Raw genomic sequence first — 23,040 nt, forward strand, 5'->3', positions numbered from 1 at the left:
AAAGCCCATTTCCACTGTTTATACCCTCCTTCAGAAACGACCTGGAATTATGTTGGATGCATATGCGGATTGATGTAATGAACCACATACTGAGAGCCCACCCGAGCCTATGCAGCGTTTAGCAACCTGCTGTTTATTTCAAAGGATTTTAGTAAATCAGATCATCATTTAAATGAGAACTGTAAAACTATTTAATTTTAATGGAGAGGGTGAACGCAACAGGATTTGCCATCTTAATTCTCAAAACAGTGAAAGGCATTACATACATTTTTTCTTAACTGTAAAACATGCTTCCCATTAAATAACTACTGTTTTCCTCGTAACTTCTCACCCTTCCCCAAGTGGTTAACCTCAGGGTATATTACTCACAAGTTTCGAACAGATGTCCTGCACTCAGCAACTCATTCACACGCGAGTGTTTGTGTAACACACTCTGTGTGTAGGTATCGTGCTGGTGGAATGAGTTTCTACAGAGAACAGGGCCAAAGAGAGAGCTGAGACCCAGGTTTATGCCTGCCCGTCGTGGGGAAGTTATCTGGGCTCACCCGGCCGTGCTTTTTCACATCTCTAATCAGCAAACAAAAGCCAAGGAAGAATCATTGTTCCCAGGGCCAAATTATGGCTACTGTGGGCCCTAGGCGTTTTCACCCATTAAAAAAAAATAGATTTAAAATTAAATTTGTGTAATTGCATTGATATAAAGATGAAAATAACCCAGATTGTATGATATCCATTTTTTAACCCAGACTATATTATATCCTTTTGTTGGTGTTGTTCTGATTCGAAAAGAAATTAAAACATTTCATTGGCCCCTGAAAGTACCGTGGTCCCTCGGTACTGGGCCCACTGTGACTGATGGCTGAGTCAGCCCAGTCACTTCTCTTGTGTAATCAAGAACCGAGGGAGGTATCATCGCACCTGCTCTGTGCCTCCAGTGTTAACTGAGCACCTACGATGTGCCAGCCATTAGAATGGCCACCGTGGGCGACAGAAATGAAGGTGCCCCAGCAGGCGGGGGTGGAGGCTGCTGTGTTCGCTAGCGCACGTCACATCACTAACTCCTCGCACAGAGCCTGACACGCAGTAGATGCTTCTTAAGTATTTGATGAGTGAACAAACCAACGGCAGCATCTCTGCTACTGGAGACATCACTGTCCAGAGGCAAAATAATGAAGCCTTAACAGTAATAGTGAGTGTCTGTGTCTTCCCTGTGTGACTCCACATCCTTGTGAAAGGGGCCTGGGGGTGACAATAACAAGCAACGGTGCATTTCAAGTAAAGGGTGAAGAGGAAAAGAGCCCAATAAAAATGGAGCAAAAGGAGAAAAAAATCAAGAGCACGCCCGGGAGAGGGGAGATGTCTGACTAGAAGTCAGATCCGTGCCTCAGTTTCCCTTCCCATCCCGCCCTGCCAGACACACGCCTCCCATCAGTAAGGGAGAGGCTGTCCTGCTACAAGGCTCGGCACAGAGGGACGCTGTAACCCATGCACTGTGTGCGCCTGCGTGTCACATGAGCCTTATTCCCTTCAAGGAAGATGCCATCCTACAATCCTCAGTAATCCGACTTAAAAGGGAGCTGGCGCATCCTCTCAACGACACGTGTTCCTCTGTGTTCCTCCGTCTGGGAAACCGCCTTCTAAGTGAAGCAGAGGGTGGAGGGAATCACAGGCAGTCATCTGCCCTGGCCCAACGCACGGCATCCGTGATCTCCACAGCTGGGCAGAGGACCAGGGAGGCTGAGCGCCCCGGCTGGGGAAAGATCTGTTGGAAAGTTAAATGCCTAACAGTCTACTTGCAAGGGCTTTTGTTCTCTTGCATTCAGATGTTCTCAGATTCCACGGTTTCAGACACCCAACAAAGGCTTCCCAGGCAGGTGCACTGTGCCGGGCAGACCCAGGTGAGTCGGTCAGAAGCACGCCTGCCCTGGCAATGCAGACAAGCCGAAGTCCCCCTTCTCTGGTTAACCATCAGCCTAGTGGCTAATGACCGGGGGCGGAGCTGGCATCGGGCTTGATCAAGTTAAAACTCCAGCTTGGTCTCTGCCCAGCTGTGTGACTTTAGAGACATAACTTAACCTCTCTCTGTCTCAGTTTCTTCAGCTTAAAAGGAAGTGGGAAGCAGTGGTGGGAACTGACAGAGTCCAGGTGCATTCACGGCTTCACAGAGCACCTTAGTGCAGAGCACGTGTTCAAAAATGCGACTTCAAGTGACCAGCAGCACCCTTTCCACACAGTCGTGGGATTTACAAATTCTACTTACACCTTTTCCTCCCACACTCGGTCCCATGACCCACTGAGGGTGGGGACTGAGTTGTGCGCATTTTAGCCCCTGCAGCCCACAGAGGCCAGCATGCAGGAGGGGCTAAATAAATGACTGGCAGATGGATAAATAAACATTGATGCCCTTGCCTGAGGAGGCGGAGCTCTGGACACAGGGGAGTCCTAAAGGTGGCATCTGTCTGCCATGTGGCCGTTCCTGCCCCAGGCAGTGGAACAACCCCACTCATCTCAGGGAGAAGAAAGAGGGTGTGGGGTGTCCTTGCAGGGAGAAAGGGATTCTCTGGATTTTGAGTCACTGGATTCCTGATCTTCAGTGAAAACATCTGCCAGATCCTGAGCACTGATTAAGGATGACGGTTACTTTTATATGTCAATTTGGCCAATCCACGGTACCCAGATGCCAGGTCAAACATTATTCTAGATGTTTCTGTGAAGGTATGTTTCAGATGAGATTAACATGTACATCATTAGACTCCGGGTAAAGCAGATTACCCTCCGAAATAGGGGTGGGCCTCCTCCGATAAGTTGAAGATCGTAGAAGATAAAGACTGACACACAGCACTAGCTGCCCTCCCCACTCTAAAAGAAGAAGGAATTTGGTCATTTGGTCAGCAGACTGCCTTGGGACTCAAACTGTAACTCTTCCCTGGGCCTCTAGACTGTTAGTCTGACCTGCAGATTTTAGACTTGCCAGACTCCACATTCACGTGAGAGAATTCCTTAAAACAACAACAACAACAAAAAAGCGTAAATACAAAACAGAAATAGACTCACAGACATAGAATACAAACTTGTGGTTGCCAAGGGGGTGGAGGGTGGGAAGGGATAGATGGGATTTCAAAATTGTAGAACAGATAAACAAGATTATACTGTAGAGCACAGGGAAATATACACAAGATCTTAAGGTAGCTCACAGAGAAAAAAGTGTGACAATGAATATATATATGTTCATGTATAACTGAAAAATTGTGCTCTACACTGGGATTTGACACAACATTGTAAAATGATTATAAATCAATAAAAAATGTTTTAAAAAATGAATCAATCACACACACACACATATATGTACATTTATGATCCTATTTCTTATTATCCCATTGATTCTGTATTCTCTTGAGAATCTAAACTAATACATCAAGCATGTGCCAAGTGTCCCCAATTGTAGCAAGCAGTGTCAGAGGTGTCACAGTATAAAACAGCAGAGCAAAGACTGAAGGAGGCCATCCAATCCTCTGTCTAAACATGGAGAAACTGAGACCCAGAGAGGGCAAGTATCTGGTTCAGGGTCATAGAGCAGGTGGAGCAGAAGCCAAGAACGGGAAACATCTAAGACCCTCCATTCCATGTCCGACCCACAAGACAACACTGGGGCTCTTGGAGTAACATTCGATTTAATTATGTTCATGAACTCAAAGAAAAATAATACCAGCAGAGGGTTTTATCGAGCACTTTGGTGCCAAGCTCTACGCTCGAGGCTTTTATACGCTTATTTCATTTAATCTTCTCAGCCACCCTGGGAGGCAGGCATCAGAATCCTCTTTGACAGATAAGTCAAGAGCAGAGAGGAAAAACAGTTCTCCTAGGGCACAGCTGCTGGCTTGCGGGGAGGGGGCGGGGGGCAGAAGCTCCTGCTCCAACCCTGAATCTGAAGCTCTGCCTGCCTAACGGGCTGCAAGAAAGAGCGGGGCGGCAGGGCCAGAGGGGCCTGGGTCCATGGGAAAGGGCAACCCTCCCCTCCCCGGGACTGTGCACACCACTTAGCTCATTTTGCTGTGAATCTCTCGTTTCTGCAAATGTCTCTGCACCGAAAGGCTTATTTTGAAGAAACACCTGTTCTCTCAGCCTTCCGGCTGATGCTGCAATCTGCACGGATTCCGAGGTTATTTGCTTAATGCTCTGGGCTTCTTGGGGGATTTGGATGCACAGCTCCCATGGGAGGCAGGGGAGTGGATTTCATTCTTCGCTTGGCAGCCCTGGCCTGGTGGGAGGGCACAGGGTGGGCACAGGGCTCTGTGCCAGCATAACTGGATGGGACCCAAATGGAAAACGCACCGGAAAGGAATCAGGTCCTGAAAATAACCCACTGAGCTGAGCTCAGGGAGCAAGTTCACTGCGGAGCACCCACAAATGAGCTCTTTTATCTGACTCTTGTGGAAGGCAGGGATGTTTCTTTGATATGCACCTTTTTCCTCCAAAATAGCCAAGAAGAGAATGGGGGGCAAAAACTATACTGTCTCATGCTCCTGCTGTGAGTCCATCTCTGCACTGCTTTTACACACGTTAACTCCTGAAATCCTCTCTAAAATACAGCCATTATCCCGTTTTAGAGCGGAGGAGCCTGAATTCCCACAGGATGGAGAGAGTCCCCATGCCACAGCGTATGCAGCAGGGCAGGCGTCTGAAGCCAGAACCTTCTCTCTGACACGTCAAAGGTAGAGGTCTGGCTGGGTCGCGTTCAGCATCCTCAGATGGAACAGAACTAGATGAGCCAGAATGACCTACGAGGTTCCCCACCCCACCCCACCCCACACCAGTCTCCAAAGGCAGCCCCTCTGGGCACCCACGTGTCCACAGAGATGCCCTCTCTCTCCTGCCCTCCCCACTTCCGGTCTGCCGCCCTGGAAGGCAAGGAGCGCCTGGGCGGCTCAGATCTCTCACTGCTCAGAGTTCTGCATGAACACAATCGTGCACTTGTATCAGCCATTCATCCAACACACATTTCTTGAGCACTAAGTCTGTGTACCAGGCACGGTGCTGGGCCCTGGGCATGTGGTGCTGAAGGCAACAGCCTCTGTCCCTCGCTGCTCGGAGCCCAATGGAGGAGAGACAGAGATGCCTAGAGCTGACTGCACGGAAAGCATTTGGGAGAGAGCACTTCTTCCTAGGGAATCAGAGAGGGCTCCCCAGAGGCAGTGGCATCTGAATGAAGCACTGGAGGATGGTCAGAAAGGCATGCGTGAGAGTCCCCTCAAAGAAGACACCATATTAACATTCTCACATGCTCGTGTGGCCCCAGCAAAGGCCCTTGTCTTGGATGTAAGTGTCAAAGACGCTCTGAATTGATCCATGGCCTCTGATGTCCCATAATGTTTCATGCCACGTCGGGAAAACACTCTGAGCTGGAGGTTTCCAGGTGGATCTGGGGGTCTGGGGGTGCTCTGGGGCCAGCACGTGTCAGGGAATAAGAAGCAAGACTGGGCAGGGGGAGAGGCTGAGCTGGGACGTGGTCACAAGCAAGGCTTCGGTCAACCCCTGGGAAGTTTGGAGCAGGGGAACCTGCAGGGGTCGGGGTGATGGAGAAGATGCACACAGCATCCCCTGATGATGGAGGAGGATGCTCGGCCCTGGGGATGCGGAGGGAGTGGGAAGTCCCTGGCTTCTATCCCTCCCCACACCCACCCCGGAGCCCTGAAGCCATCTGTGCTCTGGAGATGACATGGAAACCACCACCCCTGCCGGCTGCAGTCCACTCCCTGTTTATGTCACCAGGCCCTTTGTCAAAGCTGAGGACACTGGTTCCTAGATGCTCTGTGGTGGCCCAGGGTCCTGTAACCACAGGAGTCCACCTCAAGCAGTGCTCTTTGCTCATAGTCTGTTCCTTCCTGGGCACAGAGCCCCGTCCCAAGTTCAGGTCTCCTGCTCCTCGGGAGGAACTTGGCAGCCTTCTCCTTAGCCCCCGCAGTGAGAACATGTGACATGGCAGCTTGGACCAGGTGGAGGGACACTTGACTGGGACAGCTTTTTCCACCAGACCTCCTGCCTGGGTCTCACAGGTGATGTCCCAGGAGAGCAAACTGAGCAGAGGACCCGCCGCGCTGGAGGGTCTGGGGACAGGACACGGCTGCACAGGGAGATGCAGCACCTCGGTGGGGGGCTGGCTGAGTGGACGGCCTTTCCCACTTACAACACCTGCTGCATGATGGTTAGCTATGTGCGCCAACTTGATATTTGTTTAAACATTATTCTGGGTGTGTCTGGGAGGGTGTTTATGGATGAGATTAACCTTTGAAATAGTGGAATGAGTGAAGCAAACTGCCCTCCCCAGTGTGGCGGGCACTCCCAATCCACCAGAGGTCTGAGTAGAACAAAAGGGCTAAGTGAGAAAGGGTTTCCTTTCTGTCATTCTTTGCACTGAGACGTCAGTTTTCTCCAGCCTTAAAACTCAGACTCAGATAGACGCTTACACCACTGTCTCGCCCAGGTCTCCAGGGGGCAGACACGGTGTAGAAACTCTCAGCTACCATCATCGCGTTAGCCAACTTCTTGTAACACATTTTTAGTGTAGATAAGCCATTTAAATTTATCTTAAAAGATTTATTACAGATATAAGGGAAACACACACACACACACATATCTTAAATCTATCTATCTATCATCTATCTATCTTTTATTGATTCTGTTTCACTGGCGAATCCAAACAAATGGAGTCTGGTTCTTTCTGAGCAGGCTCCTAACAATGACAATTATGTACTGGCTCAGGAGAAATATGGACAAAGTAATGCTATGTGTGCCAAAGCCCCGAGCATCACAGAAGAGTGACAACAGGTGTTCCTTGGGAAGAAGGATCGAGGGGAAGAACAGGATATGCATATTTACTGAGCGCCTACTGAGTACCCAGTACTAGTCTGGGGACTTTATAGCCATTACAGCAATGGATACGCATGTTACCGGGGGAGGCTGTAAGTATTAGCAACCCCACTCTACAGGTGGGAAAACTGAGGCTCTGAGAAGTGAGCAAATGAAGGGTGGAGCTGGGTTTTGAAATGAGCTCAATGTAGATGGGCTTCTGAGGTGACACACAGTCCAGAGGACGCCCTTTACATCATGTCCCATGACCTCCATGGAACCATATTCTTCAAGGGACCATACAGAAGAGGTGTCGTGTGAAGACGCTATGACCCACATCTACCCAGGGGCCTGGCATTAGGCACACATTTGATAAATGTAACCGTAACTAAAAGAAGGAATGGATGAACAGATTCTCTCAATGGGACATTTGAAAGGAGCGGAAATCTCATAGACCATACACAGCCTGGAAAGCGAGATTTGCAAGTCTCGGGGCCACCGCTCCAGCACAGACATTACCTCTGAGGAAGTCGGCTTGCAGTATCCGGCTCCAAAGACCAGGTTTTCCAGGGAAAGGCTAGACTGTTCTGGTCCCGTGTCTGGGCCGCCTCTACCCAGCCAGGAGCCTCTTCCTGGACGAGTAAAGCTGAAAAGAAGGGAATTGAAAGAACTGAAAATGTATATAATTTTTCTAAAAGGACATTAAGAAAATGATGGGGCCATGCAGTCAGCCCCTGGACTGTGTTATTGGGGATCCCATGAGACAAGTCATTTAGAAGGAGTAGGTCACCCCCCCAGGGGTGTTGGGTGGGACAGTTTTGGATGCCACCATGACACGTGGGTGCAACTGGCATGTGAACTTGGGGGCCAAGGATGAAACACATCCCACTGTGTGTGCCAAGAAATACTCCTAATGCCAACGGCATGCCTGCTGAGACACAGTGAGGCAGAGCTCCAAGGTCACGTAACCACACGGGCGGATGGCCTGGGCTCCCGTCCAGGCGGGCAAGGGGAGGTCCCAGTCCCGCCTCTGCTCCTTTCTTTGGCACAACCTGGAGTGAGACTCTTTAACCTCTGTCCCCTCCGCGAACCTCCGTTCTGCAGAAGAACGTAAACCAGCGTCCACGGCCATGACCCTCGCTAGAGTCTAGAGGGATCGTGGATTCAAAGGCTGTCATGATGGACGAGGCACTCACTGTGTCAGTGCTGGCTGGAAATACTGTAATCTGTCCCACAGACAGAAACTCAGACCCTGCCCAGCTCTGCACGTCCTCACAGGACCCCCTGGCATGGTATGAGGGCAACCATCCTCTGTAGGATCAGAGGATGTCAGAAAAGCCTGTGTGATCTGAACTCATCCCACCTGGGTGGGATGATAATCTCCCTCTCCTTTAATCTTTCTGATTTTCACCAACTGACATGTCGGTAAAGTCTACTTAAACTCATTTTTCCCTTTCTTTCAGACCCCTCTATAAAACACGCTGGTGGTTAACTGCCTTATATTGTGAATGCTATTTGACAGGCCTGTGTTATTCCCCCAGGGAGAGTCACAGCCTCTGATGGCAAAGAGGGTCCTGATAACACAGCCTCAGAAGGTATCGTCTCCATCAGAGGTGCTCAGGAAATATCTGCAGAAGGACTTAATTCAAGAGACCCACATTCCAGATTAAAATACGGACAGGGAAATAAAGCTCCCATTACATTCTGGTTTAACCCACTTATTCAAATACTTATCAGGCTGGTGCCGTGCGTCAGGCAGCACGTTAGGCGATACGGGGGCAAGGCGATTAAGGTATGGTCCTATTTGTAAAGGCATTTGGGCCTAGAGAGGGGGGTGGAGTAAACTCAGTCCAGGGAGCACAGGAGGGCAGTTTATAAACCAGACTGAGTGAAAGGGATGAACAGTGAAGGATGACACATAATCAGAGTATGTTTGGCCCAGGGTTTAAGAGGCAGCCGACCGAGCTGGTCTGCCAGGGTTGAAATTCAAGTGCAGTGTCTTTAAGCTCCGTGGGGAAAGTTTTAAACCTCCCAGTGCCTGTTTCCTCGTAAGTCAGAAGGCTTGATACCAGCACCTGAACAGTGGCTTTGCTGTGAAGATTCCCTGAGCTGGGCCAAGTGCGCCTTCCAGCGCAGTGTCTGGCAAACAGTAACAATTCAATAAACGCGGGTAGTTATTGTCAATAATACCGCAAAACAATACAACCTAATCTAGCCATTGTTAGCTTTATATAGTTGCTGTTGCTAACACCACAAACACAATCCAGTAGAACAGAATCAATACTCAGATTTGTTTAGCACTGAGATTTGAAGCAAGTCTGCAGCTTAGCTCGAAGGTGGAGAACAGGAGAAACGAAGACCACGTGTGTGAGCGGCGACGCTCAGCGCGCAGGCAGGGGCAGACTGCAAACTGATAACTAAAAGAACTCGTTATTTGACTCAAGTGTGGCCTTGACTAGCTGAATCCCTCAAGCGAAATCCATAGTCCCCACGTGAGGGTTAAACACTGAAGGTTAAACAGACATCAGCCTGTTTCAGGGGAGGTGAAGGATCTTTGGAGGTTAAATTTTAATTTCACACCTGCTTCTTCTTGACTGGGTTTAACAGAGGCTGCTAAAACTGCTTTTCTGGAAAAAAAACTGGAGCTGGCCCTATTTGACAGGTATTTCCCATAACCTTAAAGGTTCCCTTTGTTCCCAACCACTGCGAGTGAATTAATAGAAATCCTTCCTGCAGAATCCAGAGAACAGAAGACAGGTCTATTTTTACCCCCATCCCTGGAGAAGCCGAAACTCTGATGGTGAATTACTAACTGAGCTCCTCTCCGGCAAGGTTGCCACAGATAAACTTGCAAAGGACTGTTTCTGTCAGAAGGTTAAACTTTCTACAAAGAGGATCTGAAACAGCCCATTAGCAAGTGGAGCCCAGGATCAGCAGACGGGCACCGTGACTGGGTGAAGGCCTCCAGGACCAGCACCTCCTGTCACGTCTCCTGGCCCAGATCTCATCTCCTACTCGCTGACCTCTGCAGAGGACGGGGACAGTGACCCCTGCCCAACAGTGAGTGGGGACTGGAGTCTCCCCACAGGCATTTCAGCCCCCGGCACTGAGAAGTGTCCTGTAAAGGGACACTGGGAAAGTTCCCTTCCAGAAACTCAATGCTGCAAGATTCCATCCCAAAACACCCCTTTGCACACGTGTGCCACGCATGCCCACGTGCATGTGGAAGGTTCTGAAGTGAGCTGATGCACACATTTGGCCGTGCCAGGTACGTATGTGAAGACATCTGAGCACAGTACAATGTGCTAACTGTTGTCAGCTCTGTGCCCCCAGCTGCAGAATTCCTAAGACCTCAGGGCTTCATGGGGCCATGGAGATGCTCTGGGACCATTCACTGAAAGGGAGAGCACAGGGCCACTCAGGTGGTCCTGCGTTCAAACAAACAGCCATTGGATGAGGGGGGAGGAAACCGTGTGCCTGGCACTGTCCTCAAGTGAGAGTCACTAAAACCTTATGTAGACGGAACCCTTTAGTGTTCCTGTTTTAGAGATGAAGACTGTATCTCAGGGATGTTAAGTGAGTCCTTAAATAAGGTGCAGTTGGAATAAAAGCCAGGCCACGTACAGTCTCCAGGTCTCATCAGCAGTTTGCAGGTTTTCAGCCCCGAGGCTCCCTACCCATGTCCTCTTAACCCCAGGTGCCCTCCCCACACCCCTGCCCACCTCGGCCCTGCCCGGCTCGAGGCTCAGAGCTGACATCTTGCACCTGGGAGAAGCTCCCCTGGTCTGTCCTGAACTCTCCCCGCCAGCTCTCAGCATCTTAGCCACACCCAAGACTAAAGCATAACAAGAAACTAAAGCCGCTCCCGCACCGCGAGGCCCGTCACCTCATACCTGATCAGGGGCTGCTGCAGAGCCACCAGGGCAGCGTGGACAGTCACCGAGATCACAGACAGGTGGAAATAGTCAAACATGACGGGGACCTGGTGGTGCAGACCCCTCCGGGGGTGGAAGTGCAGCCGGAGCGCACGGCTGCTGATCACGGGCACTCCGGCCATGTCCCTCAGCCTGGAAGGCAAGCGAGTGAGCTCAGTGAGTGGGGGCGGGCAGGCGGGCCCGGCTGTCACCTGGCAGGGCCACCGCATCCTTGTTCAGGCACAACCCCCGTGCCCACATCAGCCTGTTCAACCCCTGCAGATACTCTGCCAGGTAGACATCGCTTTCCCGTGATTGGCAAATGACGAAATGGAGGCTCAGAGAGGGAAAAAAACTCACGGGACCTTACACCGAGTTGGAACACACACTCTGTGATCACCAACACCAAACTCACCTGTCAGTGATGGAGAGATGCCAGGACACTCTCCCAGGCTCAACAGGGAAGCCCCCCTGGACCCCAGCTAGCCGCTTGCTCTTGTATTTCCCCCAGACACCCTGCACAGAACTTCCTTTGTCTCTCTGTGTTTCCTGCTAGACTCCTACCTCTCAAGGGCAAGAACTGTGACTAATTCATTTTTGTACCCCTAACACCAAGCACAGAATGAGGCAGACTGTAGAAACCAGTCAAGTACTTGCTTATTACAAGGAAGAACTGACTGAACGAACAAATGAATGACCTTCCCCCTCAAAAAGGAATGCTTAAAGTGGGAACGGTTTCATCAAGACCCCCCCCCACCTCTGCCCTAGCGTGTGTGTCTGATTCCTGAGAGATACGCCAAATGGCAGACAAAGCCGACCAGAATCTTTGGTTATAAAAATGGGGTTAATTTTCTCTAAATAAAAGCCATCCAGTGCTCATGTCCAGCTCTGCACACCCATCACTCAGGCGGCCTGGGTGTCCCTCAACCAGAGCACTGGAGAAACCCGGACGGAGCATCTTCCGTGAGCAGAGAGGAGAGCTGAGAGGCCGTTCAGGGCAGAAACTTCCCCGTCCTTCCACAGATGAGAAAAAGAGACACAGCGAGAAGAAGGAGAGGGGAGCAAGCCCCCAAGCCCGCCTAAGGGGTTTTACTCCCAGAAGCCCTTGTTGCTTAGAGCCTGGATACAAGTGAATGGCAGACGAAAGAGCCGATTCCGTCGGGGGAGCCCGGTGTGATTCCACAATTAGCCGACGGACAATGGCCGCCTCGCTTTCCGGGAAGAAACGTGATGAAGAGGGACCGTGGGGTGTACCCGAGTTTCAGCACGTCCTTGACATTAGCACTCACTTCAGTCCTGACAACCATCACTGAGGCCTTCCTATGAACCGAACATGGTGCTTCTGCCCTTAATGCAAATGACAATCACAGAGGTATTAGGTGCTGTTACTCATTTCTAGACGGGAAGCAAAGCCAGCAGCAGTTAACTGACTTGTTCAAAGTCAGGAAGCAAAACCGAAACGCTCGGCCCAGGTCTGTCTGGCCGCACAGTTTGCTCTGCGTTACTGCCTGTGACTGCTTCGAATCCATTCAGACGCAGGCTCCTGTGAATCCGAGGAACAGCCTCCGGGCTTGAGCAGCAGGGGGTGAAACACGTGTCCGGGTAGCAAAGATGTCCAAAATGTTAACAAGAATTTAAGCCACTTTAATAGGAATGAAGAATTCAGAATGAGGGAGGTGATAGCTCTTTGTTGCTCAGGAATGAATAGAGCTAATAAATGGAGATGAAACTCAGTCTAGGGGAGGAGGTCTCAATTAGAAAAAAAAAAAGAGAGATAAACCAGACAGCATTGAGAGGAGAATGTCTGGGTCCTTAGAAAAGGAACTAAAACAAACAAACAAACAAACAAATCAAACTAACAAAAAACAAAAAATACAAAGAGAGTCTCGGTGTTTAATTGGAGATGAAAAGATGGCTTAAAGCATCTTGTTTATCTGAATCACCATCCAGACTGAGAATCTATGAGTGGTTGCAAGGAGTTGAGGGCAACTGAAGAAAGGCACACAAGCACGACTTGTTCCTTGAAATAAAGAGGAATTTCCGGACAGGCAGACCTGTCCAGGGACAGAACGAAGATGACGGGGAGGTGTGAGCCCCTGTCCCTGTGTAAACACACGCTCATGGGGCTTTGCAGAGTAGCAGGTTCACATGTGAGGGTAGGCTCGAGCAGGGTTCCTCACCCTCAGTGATACTGACCTTGGGGACCAAATAAGTTTGCTGGGTGGGGTGCAGTCCGATGCATTGTGGGATATTCAGCAGCATCTGTGGACTCCACCCACGAGATGCCAGTAGCACCCGCCCCCCCAGTGTAACAATCAAAAATGTCTCCAGCAATGGCCACATTTCCCTGGGGAACAGGGTCGTCCCAGCCACATCGAGAGCCACTGGACGAGATGGACGTGAAGAGCCTTTTCACCCCTGATACTAGATTCACATTCTCTATTTTGATCCCGCTCAGGATTACACGGCTCCAAAGAAGCTGACCGCTTGGGTCATGTTTCAAAGCCCAAAGTTTACCCCCAGGATCTGCTACAGATGCCTTGTCATCCTTAAACCCAATTTATGAAAATGAAAAAATATGGTGTTTTCAACTCCTCCCCAGCCTCTGGCTTCCTGTTCCTGTTAGCTAATCTCATACTGCATGAAAACGCACAGCTCTGATTGTTATTAAATGCTTTGTACCATAGGAAGTGACACAAGGAAGCCTGGCCCCGCCTGCATCTAGAAAGCCACGAAGAGGAAGAAGACATCGATCCCATAGAGGCCAGGCCCCTGACCTGGCATCACCTCCCTTAATCTTCATAACAGACCTAGGAGGTACAGGATCTGAAATAATGTCCATGTTATAAATAAGGCTACTGAGATCTAGAAAAGTACAGGGATGGGCCCAGTGTCTCACAGTCAAGGATCACAGGCCTGTTGCTGAATTTTGTACACTTTGTCTGGGCCAATCTCCTGGACCCAGCCCCTCCACTGACCACTGTTTTGATGGTAAGAAGGTCACATTCCTTGTGTCCACCATAACTTATCACTGAGGCTGCCTGGAGGGCTGGGTGGGGAGTGACTTATAGGCTGTTTGGGATAATGGCAGGGTTCTGTGAGCAAACGAAAATGTCTATCGTGGAGCTATGGATGAACGCCTCTGAGGGAAGTGGGCATAAGGAGATAGGACAGGAGGTGTTAATAAAATTAATAAAATGAGTGAGTGATAGAAATCTCAGATGGTTGAGGGGAAATATGAGAACCATAGAGGCAGGGACTTCACTTCTGAGTTTATAGGTTAGAAAGAAGCTCAGCCTCTTGAGGGGCTTCTGAGTCCAATATGGTGCTAGAACATCAAGTCTTGGGGATGGTGTGAGGAAGATAGGGTTTCTCAAGCATCCACCATCCCACCAAGAGGAAAGCAGAAGTGATGAGAGAAGTAGGTGGGCAGAGGGGCTTGGAGTCCAGATAAAGACAAGTGTGAGGAATCTGCAGTGTTGAGCCCCAGACACAGTGGCAGGACCATGGACAGATCCTCCTGCCCACCCAGAGATGAGGCGCGACCATTCACATACACAATGGCACATGCCTGTTCTCAAAGCACAGACACAATCAGGTCTCTGACATTTCAGTCCATCGGTGGTTCAGATCCCCTCCGATTCAACTTCCCATGTTATGAAAACTCCCATAGCAATCAGACACATCTCAGGGCTGGGACAGTCCTTGAGAGGGAAATGAAAGTGCTAACAGGGACTCTGAAATTTGAAGGGGCTGGAGAACCTTTCCACCCACATTAGCCCAACCTCATCTCCCACTCTCCACTGGAGAACGCGGAGCACTTGCTGAAGAGGTTGTTTAGAGAGATCAGAAGTGAGGATTAACTTGCAGAAAGTGGTCGGCATGGGCTGAGATTCTGCTAGCAGAACAGATGAAAAGTGCCTCCGTCTTCACTTTAAGCCTAATGAGGGGAGTCTCTACATGAGCATACCCCATGTCCCCCAGAACACAGGTCCTGGTGCCCGTCCTGCAAAGGTCCTCAGGAGAGAGGGTGAGGGTGGCTGGGCTGGCTGAAGGAAGAGCGAGCAGCTTGGGCTGGAGCCCCTCCCCAGTGCGACATGAGGGTGAAAGTGCTCATTTGTCCAACATCCAAGGGCCAGATGCGTGTTCCTTGGAGAAGAATCAGCCCAAAGAGCTTCCCGCGAGGAGTGAAGGACTCAACCGTAGGAGGCATCACTGCATCAGAGAACTGCAGGGGCTCAGGGAGAGGGGGACTGCCACAGGGGTGTATCTGCAAGGAACGCACAAGAACACCCCAAGAGCAGAGAAAGCAGGATTCTGCATCTGCCCTATGAGGAGCCGTGCAGGCAGCTGAACCCATCGCTTACAGCTCTTTGCCTCTTCCGCAAGCTCCTCCCTCCTCCTTGCGCCTGACCCTGCAAGGCCCACATGCCCCGGGGGGAAGGAGGCACGAAGCTCTATAAAGCCGCTCAACATACCCTGTTGCTGCACTGGGGGTTCCCTACTCTGGGGCCAGGAGGTGGGGTGCAGCAGAGAAAGGGGGCAGTGCAAATGAGAAGTTATAAATCAGATGAGAGTTTGGAGTTTGGGCAATACATTCGACTGGATTTTTTAATACCTGAAAAAAAAATGACCATCTATCTATTACACGAAATAACACGGGGAGGCCCCGTGACCTGGTGGTTTACCCCGGGGGAGGAGAAGGAGGCCTCAGAACAAGTTTAAAGGAAGCAATTATGAGAAAGAAGAGCGCTGCTTCCGACTGATTTAATCAGTAGGTTACACCCTAAACGGATTTCCAATTTTCAGAGAGTTGAAATACAATAGCGGATATTTAGTAGAAAGATGAGGATTCTGGCAGAATCTCTGATTCTGAAGGGGTCTTGAGGTTTGCAGCCTCATAAGGTCATTAATCTAAAGACCTAATGAGTACTGCAATGGAGGGGTCAGACAGGAGAAGTTACCAGGTAACACACTCAGGAGGTCAGGAGTTTTCTGTGCAAGCCGCATTCGAGCTACCCGCCTAACATGCATGCAGCTTGAAATGACCGCGTATTCCTTGCCCACATATGTGAGCACTGAAGGGACACCACAGCTCATCAGGACCTGGGCTTCTGAGGAATGTTCGTGGCCAGGGGGATACCCCAGGTCTGGGGAAGGGCTGAGCAGAAGAAGGTGCACTATCACCGCCCGAGGGCTCCAGGGCCACTCACTGCTGCTCGCTGTCCGTGAAGTGCAAGTCCACCTTGAGCTGGAAATCAACTTCACTTAGCGCCTCTTCCACCTAGAGGAGAAGCACAGTATAAGGACTGGAGACGTCAAATCTAGTCCAAATGAAACAAAAAAATTGCTGGTCTATTTCCCTAAGTTTAGAAAAAGAATCTCACCACAAAATGAATGTCATTTACGTGTTAAGCGGAATTTCAGCGCGTGTTCTATGGAATTCCGGTTGAAGAGGGTATCCGTATTACATGCAAGTTAGAAGGAAGGGATTTCCATAGTGAAATTTGGGGAAAAGCCAATTTGCAAAAAAAAAAAAAAAAAGTTAAGCAATTTTTCTATATCGTAGGACTTTTGAGAACCTTATTTCCCAAACAGCTTTGATCTGGAATCCTTTTAAGCAGGAGTGAAGTGTTCCGTGCACCTGCTTTGGAAAGGGTGGAGCAGCGAATCTGCATAGAGGAAACCCCACTTAGCCAGAGATGGGATAACGGTGCAGGTGAGGTTACTTCAGGCACCTTCACCTCCTCTCCTTCAAGTTCACCGAGGAGAAAGCTCACGCTCAGGGAAGTGAAGTCATTTCCCAAGATGGCTCAGCTGCACAAAGAAAGCTTGTCCTTCGTTTCTGTCCTGAGATCCGTTGCCTTTAACCATTTATGCTTCAAGATCTTCAGCATTTCATGTCCTACCCATGGCTATTTCCATTTTTAGCTTTTTAAAAAAAATCTGTTTTCATTCATTAGCACGGGAATTTATTGTTCCACCTGCCAGCTTCTCACGTGCATCTAAAAGACGGTAGCCCCCAGTCTTCCTTCCTGCACTAAACACATCACCGCCACCTCCCAGGGAGGCACTTGCTAAATTCCAGAACTCGCTCTGCCCCTAACTCCGGAAACCCAGGTAAGTAACTGCCCCCCTGTGACAGGACATTGTCTCCTCCCCACTCCCAGGCTGGACGCACCTCTTCTCCTATGTAATACACAACACGTGGTTTCGTCCATCTTAACATTCGATGCTTCCTATAAAACTGTTTCAGGTTTATAACCTGACAGCCCATGAGATAAATATCATCTGCAGCCATGTTTCGTTTAGTCCTCATAGTATTTTTTTTTTAATGTTTTAAACAAGGAGCAAACGGAAAATCAGGCAATTTCACATTCCTACTGCAGGTTTCCAGCTTCTGAAAAAACAGGCCCTGCATCTGGCTACGCTGGGCTGGCATTCCAAAGCTGCATTTGAATCGGGCTCGGGAGACTCAGTGACAATACCCATCCAGCCTGTGGCTAAATCCCCCTGGCCCTCTCCTGCCTAGTGTCCCTGTAATCTGGTGTCATTAAGGAGAGACTAGTCTTCACCATTCCGGTCCTCCAGCTCCAGGAATAGCACCTGCCACATAGAAAGTATTCCTGCGTCTTGAAGAATAAATAAGGCTCCTCTCCACGCCCACCTCTTGGTTGGTTTCTGTTTCTTTGCAAGAATATCCTCATTCTGGAGGGATGGAAATCTCTTAGCCAAAGGCCTCTTTGGAAACATGTTCCTGGTGAAGTATAATTCAGGCAGAGACATATGGATGGAATTTATCTTTAGCTCCCCAGGGTTTTAAAATTTGTTTAAAAAAATTTTTAAGCATTTGAAAGTTAACATTTTGCTGAATCCAAGTGCCATGAATAACTTCCTCTCCAAGCTTTGTTTTGCATAATCATGAACCCAGCTTCATGCACACCACCCGAGCAACACAGACTCGACACCAGCTTCTGGGCAGTGAGGCTGGCACAGCCAGCCCTCCTAACCGCCTCGGAGTATGCATCTGCCTCGTTAACAAACATCCGCGGCAGGCTCCCATTTTCAACTTGCTGCAATTTCTTTGGAACAAGGAGAGAAAGCCAGGCCCAGGACAAGCTGTGGCTGGATTAAGCCTGGCTACGAATTCATTGATGTCTCAGTGAATCTTGAATTGCAAGATGCTCTGGAATGTGGTCCCTGGTTTCTCAAATCACTTATTTCACTGCTGGCTGTTGGTTACCCACTCCTCCCTCCATACACACACACACTCACACATGCACGTATACACATCCACACACACATGCACACACTCACACATGCATATATACACATGCACACACACACATGTACGCGCACGTGCACGTGCACACACACACATGCCCTTCCAGTGCCCTGCCTTATTTTGATTAAAGAGATTGTTTCCTTTCAAGGGTGGTTTTTTAGCACCAGGCATCAGTTTTGTAGAGTAGTGGAAATTCTAAGAGTAGCTAGTATTTACGGAAGAGTTCCAGTGTAGGACACTGCATACGACAGTGACCACTGTCCCTACGCTATCTTACTTAATGTGGATAAACCTGTGAATTAAGAAATAATGTCCCACAGGAAGCAAACTTACAGATACCAGGGGCGAAAGCAGGTGGGAAGGGGCAAACCGGGAGTTCGGGGTTATCTTCTGTAACCTGGTCCTCCTCCTCCTCGGGAGGGTAAGCATCTTGTTGCTAACAACCGTATTTCCTCCGCCTGGGCTGCAGGAAGCTCAGCACGGAACGTGCGGGCCACCACCAGCAAAGGTCCAGAGCTACGCCTGCGCCTTCACATTACATTTAACTCAGGTTTTAGTCCCCTTTTTTGTTTTTCCTCTACTTTGGCTCATTCTGCTGCTATTTTTTTTTCCTTGTACTAGTCTATGTATTTTATCAGCCTTCCCAAATCTTCTGGTGGGGAGAGGTGGCTCACAAAGTGTATGTAAATAAAATACCCAAGCTACTCCACATTTCTTACGCTCTGCCACTTTTAATTTCTTTTATTTTTTAACTATCATTTTTGAAGTATAGTCAGTTTACAATGTTGTGTCAACTTCTGGTGTACAGCGTCATGTTTCAGTCATACATATACATACATATATTCCTTTTCATATTCTTTCTCATGATAGGTTACTCCAAGATATTGAATATAGCTCCCTGTGCTGTACAGTAAACATTTGTTGTTTATCTATTTATTTATAGTCATTAATATCTACAAATCTCAAATGCCTAATTTATCCCTTCCCACTCCCTTTCCCCCCCAGTAACCATAAGTTTGTTCTCTATGTCTGAGTCTGTTTCTGTTTTGTAAATAAGTTCATTTGTGTCTTTTTTTTTTTTTCGTATTTCACGTATAAGTGCAGGCAGGCTCTAAAATCACATCCCGACCTGTCAGATCTCAGAGCCGATCTACAGCTCCTCCTTCCCTTCCCGTTTTCCAGGCAAAAGGCACCAGGAGGGATTGGCGAGGCGGGGCTGGCAGTCGATGCCACGACTTACCCTCTCACCGTCTAGGAGCAAGTGAGCACGGAAGACCACGGCATCATTTACAGGCACCTCCTCATTCCTGTACAGGATCTGAAAGACCCGGCTGTGCACGGTGCTCTCGTGGACGCAGGCTGAGTGCAGGCTGCCGCCGTCTGCAAAACAAGGACCAGCAGGAGCCCGTGAACTCCCGGGCTGCCCTGGACCTGCAGCCTGCTCGGCTGTCAGCCCAGATCAGGGAAAGCAGTGGCCCCAAAGTGCATCCCAATTTCCAAAGCTCAAAACCCACAGGTGAATGAGATTCCACCATGTAAGATTTATGTCCAGTGAACTGGGCTGGCCTCTCAGAAAGAACCGTGTTCAATCCTTTCTAAATCATAGGATCATGGCTAAATCATTTCATATGCTGTGGGCGTTGCTCCTTGGCTGAAAATTAGTACCTGCTAAGTCTTCACCTGCTCACAACTTCCCCTCCCTCTGCAAAGCCTTCCACCCCCCCCCCCCCGCCTCCTGGAAATAATGAGAAAAGCACCGAGATAAAGACAGAAACTGGTCTTTCTTCTACAAGGACGTCTGAGTGCCCACAGAACCTCTCTCTACTGAAGTGTTTTCTGCATATCACACAGGAGACAAAGGACACTCTGTCTTGAGTTTTAGGTAAACGTGCTTGTTCTAATTATATTAGAGATCCAAGTTTTTCAGGAACTTGTTCAGCTCCACGTTTTCCAATACATTCTCAATGTACCCTAATCCCCTAAACATTGTCCCAAAGTTAAGTTGAACTTGGAAGATGAATCTATCCACTGAGGCTGAGACCTTCCTGCATCCGCTGACCAGGGTTACTGTGGAGAGTTAATGGGCAGATTCCTCTAAATCACTTAACACACAAATCACTAAACACAGCTGGAAAAAATATAGAAATATTTTAAAATAAATAATGCTAATATTTATATAATATAAGGCAAGGATTTCCTATTCATAATAATGGCCAACGATGTGGTATTTCACAACTTCCTAAGTGCTTTTCTAATGCGTTTCTTTCCTTAATCATCATAGAAAATTGCTAGGGTAAGTTTTGCCGCAGATGACGAGACCAAAGCTAAAAGGAGAGGCAGGTGTCGTGATCGCTGCTATGTGACTGCTATGTGACGAGGCATTGTGTGGCTTCATCCTCACATCCACCTAACTAACAACTGGAAAGGACGTCTCAGGTGAATAACTGAAATGCACCCATTTCCTAGCAAGAGGCAGGAAACTCTACAAAGCCCTTCTGAAAACCTGAAATAGCACAATTGCCAAGGGAGCTGAGAAAATAAGAAAAATCGGCCTAACCAGCAAAGGGAAGCTGCTTAAGTGCCTGGTGCTCTGTCCCCTGATGGCTCACACAGTCCCTTGGACACAGGGACAGAGGGTCACTGTCACTTCCCGATGCACAGTGACACCTCAACACCACCTGCCTGGCAGCTTCAGAGCACGGGAAAAGAAGTGCAAAATCCCAGGTGGTTTCCAACGCTGCTCAGATGTGCCTGATCTAATTTGCACTTCATCATGAAGGAAATAAAATGACTGGCCGGATGCAGCCCTGTTTAGACCTGTTGGCTTCAAATTGATGTGGCTTTTAAGCAGAAGTGATCCTTATGTGCAAATGCCTTCCCGTTCTATTTGCTACACCAGCCCTTTCTCTGTCACTGTCAAGGCCTTGGTTGATAAATAAGCCAGACCGACGACGTGGCAGAGGATGGATGGGGTAAATACTCTGAAGGTCAGAGCAACACTAAGCCATCTAGTACCTGGAGGGACAGCCAGCCAAACAGTTCCATCACTTGTCTTCTTGGGCAAATGACATCATGCCTTGTAACAGCAGTTTTCCACATGAAAAAAAAAAAAAAACGGGTATGACCACACTGACTCCCTGGGATCAGGGGAGACATGAAAATAAAATAAATCAAGATCTGAAGACCAGGCACGTACTAGGCATGCAAAATGCAGTAGGATGACTTTTGAATTGTGTTTAGAAAAAGGTCTTAGCACTTTCTGTTGAGTACATTTCTGTGGGCCACCTATCGACGGGAGATTGAGCTCCTCTGACTTTGAGCGGATTGACAACCTACATCACGGGACTCAACAGTATTTGCAGAAGGTCATCACAACCCAAGGTGCCCCATGAAGCCCAGGATGAGGCATTTCTGATGCCCCAGGGGACCTTCTGTGGTTTCCTCATCACTATTAAGTAGGACATAAAAGAACTGTGCCTTCTGCAAAGGAAGGTTCACTGAACAGGAGACACCCTCCTGGCCTGAGGGCATCACTGGGACGGCACCTGGCTGCTTTGTCCCCACTGGGATTCTCCCTTCTTCAACACGGCAGTCCACGCTTGGACACCTTCCTCATCAACCTGGGTCCCTCTTCCTGGCACCCAGAAGGAAATGTTCCTTTCTTCTCCTTGGCCAGGCCACCTGAACTTTCTATGACTGGCTCTCCCGCTCATTCTGCAGAGCCGTCCTTGGCTGACAGAGGGCGCGCATTCACATCGTGTGCACCCTCACCCTCCTCTCTGCACCAGGCGCTGGGCACCCAGGGGTGAGGGCAGTACCCACTCTCTCCATCCTTAAAGACCTGTTCACACTTTGGGAAGTTACCCTTTCCAGGGTGTGGGGGTAAAAAGCCACTTTTCTCTTTGGACCGTTTTTACTCATTGCGTGTTGACCAGGTTTTTACCTGGTCCAATGGGACCCAAGTGGTCCAATGGGAAGGGGCAGATCAGAATCTTCCCCAACATCTGTATATATCAGGGTTTTGTATGTATCAGGGTTTTGTATATATCAGGGTTGACACCCTGCATAAGCATCATCTGAAAGGAGAGTCAGAACTTTGAGGGAAAACAAGACGAATGGAAAGAAGGTGGGAGCAGCACGAGAAGGGACAGGAAGGAAGAGGGGGGAAGAGGAGGAGAGAAAAGAGAACAGGGCCGAGGAGGGAGAGGAGTATTCAACGGCTCCCACCGTCCAAAGAGTTCATTTCAAACAGTTTAATCTGGAATTTCAGGCCGGAAAGCAAGAGGAAAGAAACTTTGAGGTTCTGCTGTTTCTTTTCCCCAAAAATGTGTGAGGTCAGTACTTCGCACATTGATGCATCTCTCAGGGTTTACAACTCAAGCAATGACCTTCCCTCTGCTGAGACTCTCCTCCAGCCCCAGAGGACTCTGAGCACAGATCACAAAGCACAGGCGGTATTCATGCGACATGGACCCCTGCCCCAGAGCCCACGCCAGAGCACCTTCATGAGCTATGGATTGCACCCACTCCCATTCCAAGAACACAGCCGTGGCTCTGTCTGCACACAGGAGCTCCCCAGAGGATTGGGTTTGTGCTAAGCAGTCAATACTCTGGGGGGCCCCTCCAACCCGCCAGGCCTGAGGACAGCTGGGCAAAGTCTGGGCTATTTGAAAATGAAGATGCTAAGAAGCTATCCCAGAATTTCTTCAAACCCAGGCCACATTCACATGCGAGAACCTTCCAAAACATTAGAGTTCATGGAAGTGGAAAAAACCAAGTTAGATTATGAGCAACCCAAGGTCCGGACCTTGGATATTTTTAGGAACAGGACCTCGTTTAATAAAACAAAGATGTATGTTCTAGAACTTGCCCCACCACTTCTTCACTGTATGGCCTTGGGCAGGACAGTAAATTGGGCTTAAATGAGACAAGAACCATGCCCTGCTTATGTTACATAGATGTGAGGCTCCGATGAGATGAGGACTAAAGAAGTGT

The 23,040-nt window shown here is 49.1% G+C and overlaps 1 protein-coding gene across 1 annotated transcript in view; it reads right to left on the bottom strand.

Annotated features, from left to right (window-relative positions):
- The window catches only part of FAM135B (family with sequence similarity 135 member B), a 154,565-nt gene that overhangs the window by 70,423 nt on the left and 61,102 nt on the right, over positions 1 to 23,040 (bottom strand). Inside the window, exons 3-6 of the mRNA XM_045508452.2 lie at positions 19,286 to 19,425; positions 15,974 to 16,044; positions 10,740 to 10,913; positions 7,366 to 7,492 (exon numbers count right to left, since the gene is read on the bottom strand). Coding sequence (XP_045364408.2) covers positions 7,366 to 7,492; positions 10,740 to 10,913; positions 15,974 to 16,044; positions 19,286 to 19,425 — 512 coding nt within the window. The remainder of the gene's footprint in view (positions 1 to 7,365; positions 7,493 to 10,739; positions 10,914 to 15,973; positions 16,045 to 19,285; positions 19,426 to 23,040) is intronic.

The sequence above is a fragment of the Camelus bactrianus genome, chromosome 25 (genome assembly GCF_048773025.1).
Source record: "Camelus bactrianus isolate YW-2024 breed Bactrian camel chromosome 25, ASM4877302v1, whole genome shotgun sequence".
NCBI lineage: Eukaryota > Metazoa > Chordata > Mammalia > Artiodactyla > Camelidae > Camelus > Camelus bactrianus.